At 43.9% G+C, this 20,898-nt stretch overlaps 1 protein-coding gene across 1 annotated transcript; it reads right to left on the bottom strand.

Annotated features, from left to right (window-relative positions):
• Positions 1-11,015: 11,015 nt before the first annotated feature.
• LOC119440952 (ribonuclease P protein subunit p30-like) lies at positions 11,016-19,835 on the bottom strand. Its single transcript, XM_037705740.2, has 4 exons — positions 19,810-19,835; positions 16,009-16,046; positions 14,931-15,010; positions 11,016-11,331 (listed from the first exon to the last, which is right to left on the bottom strand). Exons 1-4 carry the CDS (start codon positions 19,810-19,812, stop codon positions 11,135-11,137), a joined length of 318 nt encoding a protein of 105 aa, XP_037561668.1. The 5' UTR covers positions 19,813-19,835; the 3' UTR covers positions 11,016-11,134.
• Between the last annotated feature and the right edge of the window lie 1,063 nt (positions 19,836-20,898).

The following is a 20,898-nucleotide window of genomic DNA, read 5'->3' as shown; positions in this document are numbered from 1 at the left end:
CCAGATGACGTTGCTAAGAAAGTTCGGTGATTCATCGGATTTTGTGAGGATCCAATTCGAAAAATCTAGACGATTCTGCAAGTCCTTCGCTTCCAATCAGTGGTGCAGGTTAACGTGGTACGGGTGAAAGGCCGAGTCATTTAAAATCCTCCAAACTGACGACTTGGAAATTGGTGCCTGGGCGGCCACGTCTCGCACGCTAGCTTGAGGGTTTGAGGCCATAAATGCCAAAACATCCACGCGTATGTTAGGACTCAAAGATGAAGTCCTCTGCCGCTGTTTTTTGAAGCTGCCGGTTTCTCGCAGGCTTTCATAATTTCTGATGATTGTCGATGCGTTGGGTCTACCGCCACACTTCCATGACTGATAAATCTTTGCGACCTTTCTTGTGTTGTCATTTGCAGCTCCCAAGGCAAGCATCATGTCCGCCTTCTGCTCATTAGAATAACATCCACATGGCGACTGGGGCGATACAAAACACAGCTTTAAACCTTTGCGCGGATTTAATCGAACAGCTTCTGCGGTGACAGGTTCTGCGCAGAAAAAGCAGCCACCCATGCACACTATCTACGCTAAGACAACAGCTATCGCAGCTCGTTTCCAACTACCACCAAACGCGATGTTGTTGTTGTTGCTGCCTCAAAACATGGCTCGTACCCACGAGGTGGATTGGCCAAACTGGATAAAATAAAACATACACCAAACAACGAACAAAAGGGGTAAAGGCGAACAATCAAAATTAAGATTTTGGCAACTCCTTAACACAGATTCCGAGAGGTCCTATACAAAAACTAACTAAATAAAAAATTAAGAGAAAACTAACTACAAAAATAAACATAAAATAACATGTCCCACGGTCGGTACCCTAGTAGCGTAACCTTCCGGATGCTTCAATGAATTTGTGTACAGCAGTAATCATCGAACCCTGGCTTGTGCCTAATTGACAGGCCCCAAAAGACAAAATGTTTGCCGTTGTAAGTGCCAGATTACTACTTTGAAATATCAGAAACATTCTACGGAGGGAGGAGAAGCGGTGGCAAGAAAGAAAGAAATGGTCAATAGTTTCCGGTCGATTACAAAACGAGCAGAGGTCAGTGATTGATAAACCAGATCTATGAAGATAAAAATTTAGGCGGGGAACTCTGCAGCGGAAATTTCACAGCGTCACCTCACATTGGCATGAAAGGCACTTGCTCGTGTTCCATCGAAATTTTAAATGTTGAAAATCGTCTGAGGAAAGTATGGACGAGTCATGACAATTCAGCAATAAAAGGCATTTAAATATAGCTCCTGTTATAAAAGAGAAATCAGGAAAAACATTTATGACCGGACCATTTAGTGATCTCGAAGCGAGCGAGTCAGCTGATTCATTTACAAAGATTCCACTATGTCCGGGGACCCAGACAAGAGTCGAAAATATACTCAGCAGGTGTGACTGATTATTGGAAGTTGTGCTCTTTCGGTTGGGGTAAAGCACAAACTCGATCGGTCACGATTTCTTCTTTCTCGTTTATTTCATTCTGGCTGACTCAGAGGGAGCTTGTTCGAGGGCGCTGCTTTATTATGTGGGTTGGAGCGTCGTCACGTGGTGTTTTTTTTTTTTTTAATATTTCGCGGGGTTTCTTCAAGGTAGCTTCTTGGTTTCTTTATCACTTGGAAAGAATGAGTACGCAATTAGTACGGCGCTGAAAATACCGCAGTCAGATGCCCCCGTGGTTGCCTACAAACGCCTCATTGACACTTTGATAATTAGGACAGTACTTCTCGAGTTAGATAATTAATTACAATAAATAATTAAATATCAGCAACGAAAAAATTACTGGCGCCTACTACACTGTACTGGAAACAATACGCACTAGGTTTGCTTCGCGTAACGCCGTTGCTCTTTTTTTAAATCGTGCTGCGTGATAGCTGGGACACCCTGTATAGACCGTTTTTTTATGGTGGCTAGTTTTTTCATGGGCGCCGCCATTGCGTAGGCAGTGGCGCCATCTATGGGTAGTTGGCATGCTGGCTTGGGCGAACGCCCGTGTTGTATGCTATGGTATACGCTCAGCGGCAGTTTCTGGTGGACTTTTGTCGCACTCGCGTGGTCTATTTAGTATGAAATGGCGTCTTCTACGTGAGGTATGGTCCTGTGAGGCGTAGTGAAGGAATTTAAGTCTGAAGCAGGCGCGGATCCAGGGGGGATGTCCGGATGTCCTGACCCCCCCCCCCCCCCTCATATTTCTGTATCGCCCCCTCGCTGATAGGGGGATGGCCCTGTCAAAAAAAAAAAAAAAAAATATGGCCACCAGCATTCTTCAAAAGTATTTTTCGCGAGTACCAGTGGTATCAGCCCTGTAGAAGTAAAGCTAGCTCGCTCACAAGCTTAGTTGTATTCCGTAGGAGTGTGGTGTCGCGAAGTTGCCGTAGTTTTTCTCATGAACACCTTGGACCTCCTGGCGCCGGCCGTGCCTTACTCGTCCTGTCGGTGGCGTCGAATGAACGAGGGGACGTCCCTTTTGCCAAGCAAGCCGATGTCCGCGCGAGCGTCTTCGCGCCTGATCAACTTAGTTCCCCATTGGGGTGTCATCGGTCGCCTCATTTGCTGTCATCGGTTCCGCGACCAACCTGCTTAATGAAAGAGATCTCTCGCTGAAGTGTTCATATATAAATAATAACAACTAACAGTTAAACTAAACACTACGCATAGACAACTTTTTTTTAAACTGTAGGACTCATTGTGATCACAGTTACACGTTGACAACATCCAATAGAAGCATATAGTGCCGTTCGTACGCTACAAGTTTATTGTCGTACATTAAGCATAGGAGGCTCAAGCCCACCGGATCCGTTTATCTGAGTGGGCGTTCTCGCGGAGCGGGGCGAAGCCTCGAGCAGGGGCTGCGAAGTGGGGGAGAGTGACGTCAGCGGTCAACGCCAGCGCGCGGGCCTAGGATGGTGTCGCGTGGTTAGAGAAACGGGAGCAGATGCGCGCCTTGTGTAAAAGGATGACGTCGCGTGGGAAACAAAACATGAAGACGCTGGCTCGCGCTCACGGCTACTACGCCGCATCGTTCTTCTTGTAGGTGGCGTCGTGAGTCTTCATACGCGGTGATTCGCATATCGTAAACAACCAGCGTAGTGGTTGCCGTGTTGAAACGAAGGTGTCTCAGCCGAACCCAAAGAATCTTCTTAAGGAAATCAAGGTGTCCCAACAGAACTCCAAAGACGAACCCGTGCTTACGCATTTATAACGAACCTGCGACAGACCATCCCAAATTTTATTTTAAGAAACAATACAAGCTGATATACCGGGTGTTCAAAATTAAGCTTTATGGTTTTCTTAAAATTAGGCACTGGGAGGCACGTGAAGACCACCTGCGCAAATAAGTTGTGTGGCCAGGGGGACACAAAGTGAGATGATAATTATCGCTGTCAGCAACCGAATTAACTAAAATTGAATAATTAACTTTTTATTGACTGCAGTAAGTGTATGTTTGTATTCAAAAGTTAGAGGCAGTCGTGTTTCTGCACAGTTTCACTTGGAAGAATTCTTCTAGCATGTATATGCTCCGATATATCCAACTCCAAATTTTAATTGTCGTTCGCATGATTACGCATGCAAGAGAGTGAGGATCAGCGCAAAGCTCCTCCATGATGTGACGCGGCTGTTGGGTGCAGCGTTTAGTCTGACAACGCGGCGGAGGCATTGACAAAGATAATAACTGCCCCCATTCCCCTCACGGCTGGAGAAATAAAAAGAAATCGAAGAACCCGTAACCGCTGTCGTAACATGCGACCGCGCAGCTTGTAAAGATGGCGGCAGCTGCCATGCCGAGATAATGGCGTGAGCGGAGAAGCCGGAGGGCAGTGCGCGTGCGTAATGGTGACTAGACGACCGGGAATGGTCCTTGTTTGGGCTACGCAAATAAAGTGACTGCTGATTTCCAAGTATTGTAAGTTTTATTGAAATCAAAAGCAACAACTGCACCATCAACAGCAGAAACCTTTTTAGCTATGCTAACGAATATTTCATACTGCCGCTTTAACTTTGGTGTTCTCATGCACAAATCCCATGACAACACTTCACCCATCAAGATGTCAATGCCATAAAAATGTTCAAAATGCCTCCCTTCCACAGCAACGCAAAGCATAAACCGCTCTCGCGTCGAGTCGATAACTCTGCGCGTAGTGCAATTGAAATTTGGAGTCAGATATCTCGGAGCACGAACACGCTAGAATAATTCTTCCGACTGATACTGTGTAGAAACACGACTGCCTCTAAGTTTCCAATACAAACATACCCACTTGCTGCAGTTGACAAAAATAATTGTTCAATTTTAGTTAATTGGGCTGCTCACAGCGATAATTATCATCTCACTTTGTGCCCCCTGGCCACATAACTTATTTGCACAGGTGGTCTTCGCGTGCCTCCCTGTGCCTAATTTTAAGAAAACCATAAAGCTTAGTTTTGAACAACCTGCATTATCAGGCACAGCCGCCAAGCACATGGCTGTATTGGGTATACGTCCTTTTCCTATAAGCTCGGAGAACCCGATACCTGGCTTCGCTATAGGGCTTCTACCTCGTTCTGGGGTTTTACGTGCCAAAACCAGTTCTGATTATGAGACACGCCGTAGTGGAAGACTTCGAATTAACTTTGACCACCTGGGGTTCTTTAACGTGCACTACAACACAAGCACACGGGCGTTTTTGCATTTCGCCTACATCGAAATGCGGCCGCCGCGGCCGGGATGCGATCTCGTGCTCAGCAGCGCAATGCCTGAACTGACTGAGCCACCACGGCGGGCTACAGGTGTTGCTCTAGCCGTATAAAACGCGGGTTTATCGTCAGCAGAAACGGTGAATTTCGGTAAATGATAAAGGCTACTATCATCATCATCATCATTGACAGAAGCTGACCCCCCCCCCCCCCCCCCCCCTCAGAAAAAACCTGGATCCGCCCCTGGTCTGAAGTAATTAAGCGGCTCGAGTTTCTGCTGGCGTTAGGGCGGACGGAAGCACCCAGCGCGAGGTGTGCGAGTTTGTTTGAGCTTAAAATCAGCCTCGGATATGAGTTAGGTATTTCGTAAAATTCGTTTCACGAATTTTACCATACTGCAATCAGTTCTCAGCACTGTAATTCTAAGCTCTGGTTTAGATGCAATGAGTAGTTACGAAACATTTGACGATCCTAACAGCGTGGGTACCGCTCTGCTGGCGAATAAGTTGTGCTGTTTACTTTGACAAGCGTTCAAGTTGTTATTTGAAGATGCATTGGGCGACTTCTTTGTTTGCTGGGCAAGGTTTCCGCCCACAAATAAAATAGTTTGATTAATAATAACCGCATACCGTACAGTGTGAATCACACTTTTCGAGTGGTCGAACGACCAGCTGCAGACTTCGTGAGCTTCCGAGGCAGTACTAAATGCTGTGTTATAGATCTGTTCTATATAGCAAATGGTCCAAGTGGTCCAAGCATGCGGCACGACCATGCGAAGTCTTATTGCGTCGTTATCCCATGTTCTGTTTTATTTTGCCGCAAAAGGAGGACATATAAACTCTTTTTTTTTTTTCAGTCTCGTAAGTTCAGTCATCTACGACGCATTCACCCATCTTACAGAAATTGTGCCCTTACAAATAGCTGTTGGATTCTCTTTATGCGATCCCCTTTGTATATTGTGCCTTAAAGGGCAAAAAAGGCAATGCTGATCTAAGCACGAAGCAGTTGTGTGTATCATGTTGGTTTGCTAATCGCAGTGCTCGCTGTGTTGAGCAAAACCTTCGGCCTCTTGCAGGAGGCTAACGTAGACATAGTGATTTGAAGTCTACTAACTAGACTTAAAATGCGTGAGAACGTTTCCGGTCGGTGATGAAAATGTTTTACAAGTCTTCGTCGAGTGAAAACCGATACATCCAACATAGTTGACAACACATACACACACCGCGGCTGATGATGCGCGTCGCATTTTTGCACATCCAAGAGAAATTTCCAGATACTGTAGCTACTGCTGCACCTAAAGGCTACACAGTGGTTGCTCGACGACCTTGTAAGAACTTACATCCCGTAAATTTCACTCATAACTAGCTAAAACACCTCCAAATCGTTCAGCAGCGCGCAACCGGCAACACATTCAAGCCGCGCCGCGCCGGCTCGCACAAGCCAGAGAGGAGGAAAGGCTCGTCGCGCGCCCTTTCCTCCTCGCCCGATGAAAAGGTCTATACTGTACACTTGTACAGTATGTATATATATATATATATATATATATATATATATATATATATATTATGTATGTATGTGTATGTATAAGTATAGTATATGTACGCCAAGCTCCGGTTCCGAGAACGCTTCCGGATGCCCCGGTGCTTCGCCCACTCATCATCATTCACTTCGTGGATATGCGATGTTTTCTTTTTTCTTCTTTTTTTTTTTAACGCGATAGCGTTTAGGGCCCCGTGTCGCAGAAGATCCGGCGTCGGCGGCGGCATTGCCGCCCGCGGCCGTAAACGTGATCTTCAACCACGCAGGCCCTCCAAATATATTTTACCACTAAAGTCTTGCATTCTTTACAAAGTTATTCCTCGGAATTTAGAGAGTGACAGCTCACAAATAATTGTCATAAAACAAAACACCGACAGCGCATGCCTTTTAAGCTAAATCTTCTCAGGCTGAAATATTAAAGGTGCAAGCAATAAAAGAAGGCCAGTTCACGAAAGAGGCCGCGTTTCTACCAGAAAGCGTGCCTTCGTGCATAGTGTTCACCGCCAGCGTTTCCCGGTAAACATTACGGTTACATAATCGAAAGGGAAACAGCGCAAAAAAAAAAAAAAAAAAAACACGACAAGACAAGAAGGGAGACATACACCAGCGCTGACTGACGACTGAATTCTTTATTCAGAAAGGAACACATACCAAAAGAAAAAAGAAAGAAAAGAAGGGTAGATCACTATGCATGGGCAAAAAATAGACCCCGATTAGATTTGGATTTCCCGTGAATTATGACAGTTCCGGAGATATGTTAGTTCTGCCTCAGACAAGGCCACAGACGGAGTGCTGACGCACGACGCACCATTCCTTGCAATGGCCGCAGCCTCAACGATTTCTCGGGCACACGCGTCATGGTAGCGTTTGCGGATCGTGCACTGCGAAAAGTCAAGTCCCGGACTACGGCACAGATCACAAACACTGTAGTGTAAGGCCAAGTGTACACTACAGTGTACACTGTAGTGTACAGCCTTCGCTCTGGTACTGGCAGCAACTTGGCCTTACACTACAGTGTTTGTGATCTGTGGCGTAATCCGGGACTTGACTTTTCGCAGTGCACGATCCGCAAACGCTACCATGACGCGTGTGCCCGAGAAATCTTTGAGGCTGCTGCCATTGCAAGGAATGGTGCGTCGTGCGTCAGCACTCCGTCTGTCCTTGTCTGAGGCAGAACTAACATATCTCTGGAAGTCATAATTCGCGGGAAATCCAGATCTAATCGGTGTCTATTTTTTGCCCATGCATAGTGATCTACCCTTCTTTTCTTTCTTTTTTCTTTTGGTATGTGTTCCTTTCTGAATAAAGAATTCAGTTGACAGTCAGCGCTGATATGTGTCTCCCTTCTTGTCTTGTTGTGTTTTTTTTGCGCTGTTTCCCTTTCGAGTATGTACCGACTAGCCCAAGCCTCTACGGTCTTACGGTTACATAAGCTGCAGTTGCTGGGAAGTGTGAGAAACAGTCAAGGATCTCTGTATGCTATCGTGTTCCACTCTTGAAGGCGAAGCTTAAGCATCCTCCAAATTTTTGCCATTTCTGTGCAGTTATGGAAATGAAATAATAGACCACAAAAATTAAGTTTAGGGTAAATTGAACATTTTGCTTACCTGATGTACCTTCATCTTACTTCTGAGGGAAATGTATATATAGCTACCGAAGATCGCGTTGGAGAAGGCACTGCAGTGTCTGACTGGAGGTATGACGTAAGATGTTTCTGTAGCAATTGAGAAAAAATGTTTATTTTTCTAGTAATGCTTGCAACCGATAATTAACTTGTGCAAGTAATTCATAATTTGCGTTAGTGATTCAATTCTTTTTTATGAAGAAACGTATCATTACTGAGTGCACAATAATTCTATACTTAATCACTCTAATTTCGGTGAATCATCATAAAATGCTGAAAGTGTCATGCTGCCACCTTGACATGCTCTTAATCGAGTCTGCAACGCACCTTGGCATAAAATTATATCAATTTTGTACATTTATCGACGATCGATCATAATTCGTGACCACGGAGTAAGATAAACAGGAGCGCCGACTCCGCCGCCGCGCAGCGCATTTGCATGGGACAAACCGTGTACTAACGCTAAATTAGTTAAAGCGCCTTGATGTTAGAAAGTAGCGACACTCTCCCCCACGCGCGCGCTTTCCTGCTCAATTCTCCTCGGATTTCTCCCCCTCACCGGGCCGGCGCGGCGCTGAACCCTCCAGTGGCTCGCTGCAGCCGCATTGGAATCAATGCGCGCGCTTGTTTATTCGGCCCTTTGAAGCGTTGTATGGGAATTTATTCCTTGTGAAACTGTCCTGACGAAAGTACGTTTCCGATAGAACCTCGTGCCATTTTTTTATGACGCTTCGATAAATACAAGCGGAAGCGCTACGAAAAAACGAGTACCGAGCAGTGGCTGAGCTGTTTACCTCTACGTCGCCACTTGGGTTGTCCGTAACGCCGAGGTGTATTGGGTGCATACAATATAAGCAGCGTAGAGTATAAACGAGAATTTGGTTCACTATCTTCGCTATTAAAAGGCTCAGAGAAGGTAACCAAGAAGAAAAGTGATAGTTTACTTAAAGTGAATTCGCGAAAACGAGTGGGCCAAAAGCCTTTGTACCAATGCCACTGTGCGAAATACGTGCTGTGTTTGCGAAACAGCCAACATAGAACTTTACACACGCCCCTGTATTCCGTCACTATGAAACGACGAGAAATTACATTCCATCACCTATGGGAGTAACCTAAGTCTCTCTCTCAAAAAAAAAAGGCTGATTGCTTACACGGAAACTGCCAAGACTGGCACTTGATAATTAACTTACAGACTTCAAGATGTCAAGTTTATCAGAATTGAGGGAGATTATCAGAAGCGCGTGGCTTGTACTTAATGAGCATGCGCGAATAATACATAATACCACTTATCTACTTATATATTGCGGTTCATGCCTTCGCAACATAAAGTAGATAAAGAAAAAAAAATGCTCGCAGTATTGAAACTTTGCAAAGATACAATAAGCACGCAATAAGAGTAAAATAGTTCCTTGGCTTCACAAGTATCAGGCGCAAAGATCACACGCACACATACACGCGCACATAGATACATGCACACACATACACGCACACACGCACGCACACAACTACAAAATATGAGTTACAGGCATTAACTCACAAATTACATACATTTGAAAACTAACGCACGCGCGAAAACACAAAAAGCTCTGTCACGGCTCGAAGAGTCAACGAAAATTTCAGCCGACTCACTTTAAAAAAAAACTATATGCACAGTTACCGGTGCTCTGTATTAAACTGAACGAAGAGTCCGGCTATGCGAATAGCATTAAAATCACCATGCAACTTCATCCACAAATATGAGGAAAGCTGCAACATTCACCTCGCAAAGAAAGGCGTGCTTAGAAGGGGCGAAATCCCTTCTCCCGATGTTATGGAGCCACTGCTTCCGACGCACGACATTCCGTTCACCTCGGGGATATAAAATAAGGCTTGCCCTTTCTCTGGCCTGCTGCTGCATTGAAACGCGCAGCAGCAAGGCATTTTCACGGAGAGATTCCTACGAAAGGATGGAAAAACTTGGGAAACACACGTTCGGAGCGGCAGGGCGACCACCACTTGGACTGCTCATGGCGAGCGGGAGAAACTAAAGGCGCGCGAAAGCAAGTTTCGCGCCGTTTTCGTGACGTCAGGGTCACCTGACGGGGTAGTCTCGAGCGCCGCAGCCATTCAGCGTGGCGGATGCGCTGCCTCCGCGACAGAGGGGGAGAAAAAGAGGAGGTTGACCGCGCCGGCGAGGGTGTTGCGGCGTAGATCAAAGCGTGTCGCTACTTTCTAACATCAAGGGGCTTTAAAATTAGTCATTGCATAGCGCCACCTGTTGCGGCACGTGGAAAACACTCAACAGCTTGCTTCCATGTGTGCATGCGCTGAGTGGCGGAGGCCGGTGGCGACGGCAGCGTGGATGAACTGGCAGGGCGGCACACGTAGAGCTTGACGTCTGCTCGTCTGCGTCAACGTGACAGCTGAGCAATCAAACACAAAAAATATATGCGCACAAATATTAAAAGCGCAAATAAACACGCGGTAGCGCTTTTATGGATGTATGCGAAACATTTTTGCATGTCTTTAGAGGAAACAGACGATAAATGATGCCGTACAAAAAGACACAACAGAAGTACTTGTTTTTCACTCCTCAACGTCTGCGCGGAAGCGTAGGTGCGAAATTTTCGTCTTCCTCTCTTTGTTTACCATGTCTGCAGTATGTTTATTCATGCCTGACGGAACAAGGTATCTCGATACTTGTGCATGAAGAGACTGAGCAACAGGACAGTGTGTTGTTCCCGGCTGTAAATCTGGATATCGCAAAGGACGAGAGAAGTTTTCGCTCTTCGCGGCGCCATCTGATCTTCAACTACTGCTCCAGTGGCGTCAAAAAATTCCTGAGAGTAAGCGAGCGCTTAAAGCAATGGACAAAATATGTGCGCGACACTTCTAGAAGCAGCTTATTTTTGATAGTTACTTCAGCAAAGACAAAGGCGATATCCTACTAGTTGTAAAGAAAGTGCCTCGACTTCGAAGTGGAGCCGTTCGCCGCGCGCGTTCGGTGCGAGCGCGGGCAAAACACCGACAGCGTTGACAACAGTTCTGCGCGTTGCTGGTGCTGCAGCATGTCCAAGTTTATACCGCTGATAAAACTACTATCCTTACTCCGTATAGCTCTCTGCTAATTTGCTATTGCAACTGATGCTTTGCCTTTCGTGTGAACCTGCGACATTTTTTGTTTATTCAATTACAGTGAAAGAGTAGAGAGCATTCACACCCACCCCTTTATACAAATCTTAAAAACCGCTTTTACTTTTCTTTATGTGACAATATTACACTATTCAAGAGTGGCCCTTCTTTTTCTTTTTCTTTGGTGGAGGTCCTTCACGCTTCTGAGAGTCACCAAAGCCAGCAACCTTTGCTGCTGCCTCTTCCACTCCGGGTGCTTTGCAGGCCTCCACGAGCCACTTGTCTTTCTCGGGCAACTCGTCAACAGACTTCGAGAACACAATGGCTCGATCCAACTTTCGTCTGGTTTCTGTACAACGAATAAAAGCAGACAAGTAAAGGAAAGATGTAAACACACTATTCTTACTCAAATGTAGATCTACATACTATAAAAAATTACACAGACCCCAATGTGAAGCATTTTCCACACAAGACATGTGATGAAAAGCTTAAAGCTTCGATTTGCACGCATTTCACTTCTGCTGTTGGGACTTACAAAGAGGCCATTAAAAGCTAAGTGATGCAGACTCTAGCAACACCTAATTTTATAAAGTATGATTGTGATGTGAACCTCCCCAATGCTGTGTGTAGTAGAACACACACCATCTTGAGTATAATTCACGACACATCAGCGCAATGATAACGAGGACAAACTCCACATATGTTGAACTAGACCATAGCTATGACTAGACTCATCCTCTGCTCTCCACGAGAGAGAACTCTTGATGGCACACGATGGTGATGTTGCAATATGTGTTCCTAAACAATGGGAAAATATAACTGAAGTTGTGAAATGCACTAGCAGGCCAGAAAAGACGTGCATGCAATATTTCCTCATTTCTACATTGATAGGAAGAGGATCCATGTGTGGATGCGCAAAGAAGAGAGGATGCCGAAGGCGGTCTTGGCAAAATGCCCTCGACTTTGTGGCTGCCATTACAGATAAGACAGTTGCACACTTGTTCAAAGGTTCTTTCATCTTCCCACTCGCCCGACAGTACTGAGGATGCTGAGCTCCAACACCAGCTCTCCAACACTGGCACTGTGGCATCAAAATTCATGATAACGTAGACCGAATACCTTGATCTGCTTTTTGGTTTTGACACTGACAAGTCTTATGACGGAGCGATTAGAAGGCATACCCATAAATAAAGCTCTTCAATTACAGTGTAGTGTATTCGCTTTTATTTGCAGTGCAATTGTTTTTAGCAGAACTGATTCTACTGAAACTGAAAAACAAAACCGATTCTTACAAAAAAAAAAAAAATAGTTCAATGCAAGATATAGCTAGCCACACTGCCATCGAACGGGTCATCTGAAAAAAGCGATGCTCAGAGACATTGCAAAGTGAGTCCATGGTGTGTGGAATGCCCTCCCGCAGATGATGGTTGCGTGAGCCTTCAAGAAGTGTGGCATTTCTAATGGGTTAACTGAAGATGACTTTCTGTGCTTGGTAGAGAGTGAAAAGGAGGTGTCGTCAGACTCCTATCGAGACTAGCCGCTGTGCACAGTAGAATTGGCACCAGTTATTTTTTTGGATATTAGCATGGTACTATAAATGCGTGTTACAATTTGCGGCACTGTAAAATCGTACAAATGCAGTAAGTTTTGAATATGAAACTATGCGGTCGGCTTAAGTTCAAACGTCTAATTTTGCCAAAACTTTCATAGCCCTTGCACCATCTGACTACAGCTACGCAAAGGCAGCAGCAGATGACAATGTGACATGGCAATGACAACAGAATACTTGGTATGAGACAGCTATTCACATCAGTCATACAAATGACTTGGTGACAATGTAAGAATTCACTTCAAGCTTCACCTAGAAAACAGCAATGTACCTGCTCTCTGTGCTACAAGCATAGTTCTCAAAAGATGAGAATAGTTTCACAAGTTCACATCTGCCGTGACGTCACAGAAATGAGCAAGCATAATTGAACATTGTATCTATACAAATTCTGATTCTGCTCGAGTTGCACAACAGTGTACTTGCCACTGCATTATCAGGTTTTACACTGCCTTTAGTATTGCCAAAAAGAAAAGAAAAATTATAGTAATTTCACTGTTGTTGGCGGTTTTCTCTCAGAAGTTGACTTGCATTCGAGAAAACAATTATTTTATACCAGTTAGATTTTCAGGCTTTGATCCGCAATCGAAGCCAGCCAAGGAATGAGCAAATGTGACAAGCTGCACACTCAAAAGTGGCCGTGTATACGAATACGTAAATTACAATAACATGGCAATGAAAATAAACAAAAATAAACTGAACGAGCACACACATGGCTTTTAAACAGAATATAGGTTTCTGTCTTCATTTTGGCACATTTATAATCAACTCTTGGGTTAAGTTACAAAAGATGGCAGCCAGCGTTCACCACAACTACACATTGTGTGACTACAAAGGAATGTGAATGGTTAATAATGAGCAAGGACAGAGATGTTCAAACAAAAGAAAAAGAGAGAAAGGATGAATTCCTACTGCCGTCTACTTGGCTTTGACGGGATGCATAGAATTGATCAAATGACCCAACTGGTCGAAATAAAACCAAAGGCCAAAAAAAAAAACACCTAAACACACTGCTGCTTCATATGGAAGTATTTATCCCAATTCTACCATGTCGCTGAATCTAAAGTGCACCAATTTCTATGAATTCATAATAGAAAACAATGTGCATACAGAACTAATGCCTACTTGATTTTGTAACAAAAACTGTAGCATGCCTTAAAAAATGTTTTATTTTAATTCTGCAGTTTTTACGAGTTAAAATCACGATCTCGCAGGCACGTCATAGTGAGGGGCGCTGGATCATGTTTAACTACCTAACATGCTTTAAGGTACACGCGATGCACTGTACATGAGCATTTTCGCATTCCACCCCCATCAGAATGTGATCACCATGGCCGAGATCAAACTCGCAATCTCGAGCTCAGCAGCACAAATCCAAAGGTAGCATGCTTTTGATTCTGGCAATCAGATAAAAGATGAAACCTGCAGTTTACCTTCATGGAATGGAAATTTATTTCCACTTAATCTTCACCATCGTCAACCTCAAGCAGCTGTTTATCACTATTGGCCACAATGTGTTGCCCTCTCTGTAGTCTATCGAGTTTGATAGCCCGCATTTTTCCAACCACTTCGCTACAAGCGCAAACTGGATGGTGGCCTATCCTTAGGCTATTTGGCACTCCTCCAGTTAGCCCTGTGACTTGTGCAAGCCTCCAGGGTGCCAAAATCACATGACACGATTCTGTTACTGCTAGCTTAGCAAGTAAAATAACTTATCTTTTGAATGAGCTTGTGTAATTAAAGCCTGAAAGTGACATGTTGTCATTGCCATCCTATGCAAAAACTTGTTTTGCCACCATCTTGTGATGACAATGGCAATAATTCCAGCTGTGTCGGTAGGGTGTTGCTAATGTCGCAAATGCAGTTTTGATTTCATACCAATTTCAACGAATGGAAGAGTTTTGCACTGAATTTCTAGGAAAAAAACGGTGGGTGCTTGCATTGAGTCAATACAACAATCACTCATGGTAAAATGCCATATTTGCTTCCAAGTGCACCGAAAGTCAGTGTTTTCAGTCAAGAGATAACATGCCTTCGACACATTCACTGTCGTCTAGTGCTGCCAAGACAGATGCTGCAACAAATAGGGTCACGATCGTGGTCAGGCACTTGCATGTTGAGCAGTGAAGTATGCATTATACGCCTAGGGCCAATTTCAGGATTGAAGTACCGACGGCCCATACAAATGTGAGGGCACTGGCCTTTAGTCAGGATCAAATTATTCATCGAAGTTGAATTAACTTAAGCCTGCTGTATCACAACCATGCTGCCCAGTGCAGTGCATTTCAAGTTAAAAGATGAACAAGCCAAGTTATTTTCAGTGTGACAAACATAGCATTTACCTGCATGCATGATGACACTTCGGCAGTTGCCGAAGACAGCCTCTCGTGTTGTGCATTCAGATAGCCCATACAAGAAACCACTGTGAATGATGTCAAGGCCACACTAAGGCCACACTATTGAAAGCACAGATAAAGCCTCATTGAAGAACACTGCTCTCGAAAAAAGTCCAGTAAAAGGTCAAACACCTGCTTTAAGCGTAAACTAAACGAGCCATTTCTGCAGTAACAATGGAATGTTGGAATGTATGCTCAGAAGCAAGAGCTCCATAAGCTACAGGTGCTACAACTAAGTTTCTTAGAATTCAAAGCGTGATAAGAACATTCAAGTAAAAACTGCCATCCACTTTTAACTGTGGCAGAATGCTAAAAAGCACCCATTTCGGTGTCCTAAATTAAAAATTAAGTTATTGCATTTAATTTCCCGAGGCAATGTACAAGTTATGAGGAATTCCACAGAGGGAAGTTCCAAAATTTTGACTGTCTTGAGTGCTTTAATGTGCACACACAGTGTTCTGGCATTCCACAACACCTTTAGAGAATAGCTGCCATGACTGGGAGCTATACACAGTTCAGCCCGGCAGTTTGAACCTTCCATACGCACATGTGTTGAGGATCACATGCGCAGAGCCAAAATGTTGCACGCAGTAGACCGAAGCAGAAATACACGCTTTGATAAAGATATGGCAATACCATTTAAGAGACCTATGTAATTGGCCATGTTGTTTAGCATTTCACATGGCTAAGCTTGACTTGACTCAGTTTCTGTTGTGCAGCTGTGACTTGTCTAAAACGGCCAAGCATACATTTTTAAGACAATGTTTTATTATTAAAAAATACTATTTAAAAGATATGCCCATGTTAAATGCAAGATATTTAGCTTCTTCTCCCCAAGGTCATGATGATAATTGAAAAAAAAAAACATTTTTCACCATCTGTCAGCGCAAAAGCGAAATGACATTATATTCACTTAATGTCATTCAATGGAAATGACATTTGCTGTGTGGCAGGGGTTTTAACCACGTCATTAAAAAACCAAGCAACAGGATTTTTTGTGACCCAATGAGCAATAAAAGGATACAGGTTGGCAGCGTCATTTGGTCCTCTCAGTTCCTGAGGCTGGAGAAAAAAAAAAATGTCAAAAAAGGAAAAGGGGAGGGTGAGTGTGAGTGGCGAAGGCAGATGACAACAAAGGTCACAATAATTGACTGGATCAATTTACTGCACAATTTGATTAGCGTGTAGCACATTCTTTGATCGTTGAGAGGACTGCCAGTTGGTCCAGCATCTCCACTGAAGCTCTTTAAATAAGGGGCAGACTGCCAGCAATATCATTTGTTTTGCCGACATTGGCATCAGTATCGCTGCTATGGCAGACGAGTTATCTTTATATTGTACATATATAAAAGTGATGGGCTTTTTTCACTAACTACGACAATCACAATGTGATAACAGTTTGATACTGTGAGCTCCTGTAGCAAAGAAGTGGAAGTGTTATTGATAAAACGCAATGTACAGAAGCATACAAGAACAAGAAAAACCATCACAACCAAAGAACTTGTAGCAATATGATCAGCTCTGGCAGCACCTCTGAGAATCTGTTGTTCATGAGCCTGAGTGCAAGCGTCTATGTTTAATAGGTATGTTTCAACAGTCACAGTTTGCTTTTGTTCTCAAGAAACTACAAGTACAAATATTGCTATCATAGGCTCAGACTACACTGTCAGCAAACTTTAGCTTTCACACATTATAAGACTTGGAATATAGAGGCACAAACTTAGGATACCAAAATGCAGCATGTACAAACTTAGTCATTCTTTTTACTCGTAACTGACATCATGAAAGGTGATGAAAGGTGTGGCATATTTTGTGTTTCCTAAGTTACTGCACTTAGAAAATGAACAGTTCTTGAGATTAAATGAACAAACTTTAGCCATCAGACAATCCAGTACAAACAGCAATTTGCCAGGGAACATATCTAAAGTGAGGTAATTAAAAAAAATCAAGCTTAGATTTGCGCTACTAGGCTGAAAACGTCAATACATATATTTTTGAATATAAAGATTAATAATGTCATCTAGGCTTTCTATGTATTAAGTGAAAACCCACCAACTGATAACAACAATAAGTACTGGCAATGAAACTGACAATGCTTTAATGTTGCCACTGATCATGATTTGAAAACAGGCCAAGTACGCACAGTTAAACTTCGATATAACGAATTCCGTAAAATCGTCACTCTACTTTGTTATATTGAAATTTGACCTTTTATGCAAATAAGTAGAGTCACTGTGGGGATTACTGTTACATGAAAGGGGCCATAAAAATGTTCTAATTAACAGGCAATTGAGAAAAAAAAAAACTAAAAATTTTCAATGACAAAAAAAATTATGTTGCCTTTGTGAGTCAGCGACATAAGATTCGGTTTCCTGACATGTCACAATATCATCACATTGGCGGTACGAAGCGAAACTTCCGCATCTACTCCGCCGCCGCGGATGATAGTGTCATCCGTAGTGGGACAACGCTATGAGCGGACTGCTCTCCACACAGTCTGACCAATGCAGCATCAAAATCTGTCTGACGCCGCAAAGAAACTTTTGCTTTCAAAACGCATAAAAGGGAGGTGACATGTGACAGTCTGTTATTCAAGGCCGCTGTGTTTGTGCCAAATTTGCTACATTGTGTGCATGTGTTGTCTCTGACAGATTGAGCAAGATCCGCTACGGCATCCAGAATTTCGATACCCGCTATACATTGTTCCTAGTATTGATTCTATGAGTTAAAAAGCTGCAGTTTCGTCCGAAAGGCAGAGTGCTGGTAGTGATAGCATGGTATTAGACAACTGCACAAAGGTTCGTAGTTTTATAGGCCGTATCAATTGGAGCAAACATTTGCTTGCTAACAAAATTAACAAGAATGGCATCACATGCTCACAGGCAAACATGAACAGATCTCATTCAATGACTGCGAGCGCACGCTTCTAAAATGCTGGTGGGATGAGCAGCATAGGCAGCGGAGAGTGAACGCTTTGCCTGCCTCTTGTTTCAACATGCCTCCGAAACTCGAGATTATGCGGACTTTAGCACTAGGCATGCGAGAAAACAGTGTGCATGAAGCCACCGACCATCTCTGCTAGCCCACACTTTGCGCTCGCGGCAAATTACCTCTAAGGTAGGGCACGCGGCCGCATATGTGCGGGCTTGCCACCCCCTCCTCTCTCCCCCCCAACCCCAGCGTGCTTGATCAAGTCACATTACCCTGTGCTCACCCCTAGTGCATGGGAACACAGTGCGCACCAAGCCATTATCTTTTTCGGCTCACCCCACAGCATACTGCCTGAGGAACGCAATAGGATCTTATCACTCTTGGACATCATATGGATGGACCATGATGGCGAGAAGGTCTTGGGAATTTAGTACAAGTACGAGTACTCATGTTTATCACTGTTATTGCCAAATGAGGCAGGGTAATCGGCCCCAACAAAAAACCAAATCGGGTGCTGACGCAGTACACACTCAGAATAAGAGAACTATGCCAACACTCCACTCACCAGTTATGACCTCCGAAATCGCGCGGCCCTGCAACCTGTTTTCGGAGGCCATGACCAGATCAGTTCGCCTCTGCCGGCAAAGACGCTGCTCTGCTTTGGCGGCCGCTCTCTGTCGTGCAGTGTGCGATTTGTAAAGTGCGTTCACAAGCAACCGCATGTGATTTAACCATATGTGCCTGCGGCAGTTTCCATTTATTGTGTATTCCTTCACTGTGGTAATGAAATTTTGTTATGTACAGTAGAAGTACGTTAATTCGACTCCAGTTAATTCAATTTTTCAGTTAATTCGGTCCCTGACCAAAGGCCCCGGCCAGCGCCCATATATTTCCATGGGCCCAAAGTTTCGTTATTTCAATCTTAAGATTGGCCATTGACAAATATTTCAAACTTGACTGGTCAGCTTTGCCGCAATGCAGCCATATTATGCGATCAAGCATACACGATTCATTGTGGTGAAGCATACTAAGAATGGAAAGGGGCCACTGTAACGGGACTTAGTACATGTTTCTTAAACATACAGGTGCGCACGTGCCAACTCCGGTCACAATACAAGCACCTAGACCCCTAATAAGCATACTGGCAGCCGCTCAGAGCTGTTTCTGATGTTGCTGTGGTGCTTTGAGTCCTCGTTTCGCCTGCCATTCATGTCTCGTACATGAGACCATTAACTGGGCTTAGTTTCCTTAATTACACAAACGCACACGTACTGTGCACCAAAAGCGGAGAAAAACCATCTGTGTTTTGGGAAGGCTATCGAAAAGGAAGGTGGCAAGATCGAAAAACTCGGAAGTCGAGGGGATGTTTAAAGCCAACAAAAAGCGAAGATCTTTCTAAAACTCTGAAGGCCTGCCAGTAAACTGATTAGGCGTCTCGGCGCTCGTAGTGTGACCGGATATGGTGCATGTGCGCGCGGAACTTAAGGAACACATGCTATATCTCATAACAAAGGCACCTTTTCCCGCTTGGTACGCTTCACCGCATAACACGGCTGTATTGCGGCGAAGCTAACTTGAAAAGCAAATACTGCAAAGTGAATCAACGGCATGTTTTTTCTGCTCATTGTTTAATTAGATCCGCCGGATAATTAGACCAATTTCATCGGTCCCGTCAGGATCGAATTAACGGAAGTTGACTGTTCACTGAAATCATGTGTAAACACACTTCGTTATATTGAGGTTCAAAATAGATGGTGTTCTATGAACACGCAGTCATAAAAACTTAACAGCCACATACTTCATTATATCAAGAATTTCTTTCTTTTGAGTTTAATTGTGTATAAAACATTCGAGGCCTGCACACAGCCCATATGTTACTGTATTCACCACTTACCATCCAAGCGCCACTTGTTATGATGATCCCCTGTAGAAATAAGAACTCAGATCAATTGCTGTGTCACAAACAGCAAAGAAAACCCAAGAAATCAAACTACAACAATGTGCAATTACAAAGAATCACAGCTGTTGGAATTAGGGTGGTGTAAAATGACAACTGCATGTACCAATTCTCAAGTGCACGTACTATAACTCCTTGTAGAACTACACAAGTATATAAATAAAGGACATTGTACAAAAGTAAAGACTGTAGCATGACGGCACTTCTGTTTGTCTTGACACTGCAGCTAAGATCTCAGTGCAAAGCCATTTACAGGCTGCAGGTGCCTCAACCAAATAGACTACATGGACCTTATAAGAGGAATGGAATGAGCATTGCCTTTCAAATGAAAGTCGACTCAAAACATGTGACGGTTATGCACAGTGCAAAGCACACAAGAAAACAACACTATGAAGCAACTAAAATGATAACAGGAAGTCTGAGAGGCACACTGGAACATGCGTGGTTAGGTGCAATCATGATAGGTGAATTCATCTTTTATTAGGCTGACTCGCACACAGACACTTTCTGACATAAAACACTTCCGTAATCTCACAAGCCCACTGATCTATGTGCCTCATAACAATGGGTGTGTAGGCAAAATTTCTCGCCCAATCGCACAAGCAACAGTGAGTTGATAAATGGGAGCTAGGTGCAACTATCAATGAATTAAGATATCCTTTGAGGTATATACTAGTGCAACAGTCTGGCAAATGTTAATTTTTACCACAAGACAGTTGAACTTCATAAACAGCACCCATACAACAGCGTGTAACGTGGGTGATGTTTTAGTGAGCAACTGCTTCCCTGAATACCCGAACAAGTTCGCAAATTTTTATGAATCTGGATCCTTTACTAAAGTGTAATTCCAACCAAGTACTGTATACGAGGTCTGCTAGAGAAGTGTCCGACCTTATTTTTTTTTGCGAACACCTGTTGAATATGAAACAAGCGCGCTTGCATCAGCCGGCCTTGAACCTTCGTGCACATGTGCAAATTTTTTCCCGCCGCCGATAGCGTCCGTCGTGGGGACGCAGGTCATTTGAG

Source organism: Dermacentor silvarum, chromosome 2 (assembly GCF_013339745.2).
Source record: "Dermacentor silvarum isolate Dsil-2018 chromosome 2, BIME_Dsil_1.4, whole genome shotgun sequence".
In the NCBI taxonomy this organism is placed as follows: domain Eukaryota; kingdom Metazoa; phylum Arthropoda; class Arachnida; order Ixodida; family Ixodidae; genus Dermacentor; species Dermacentor silvarum.
Note: the sequence above shows the minus strand (reverse complement) of the source record. Positions and strands in the feature narration are given on the sequence as shown.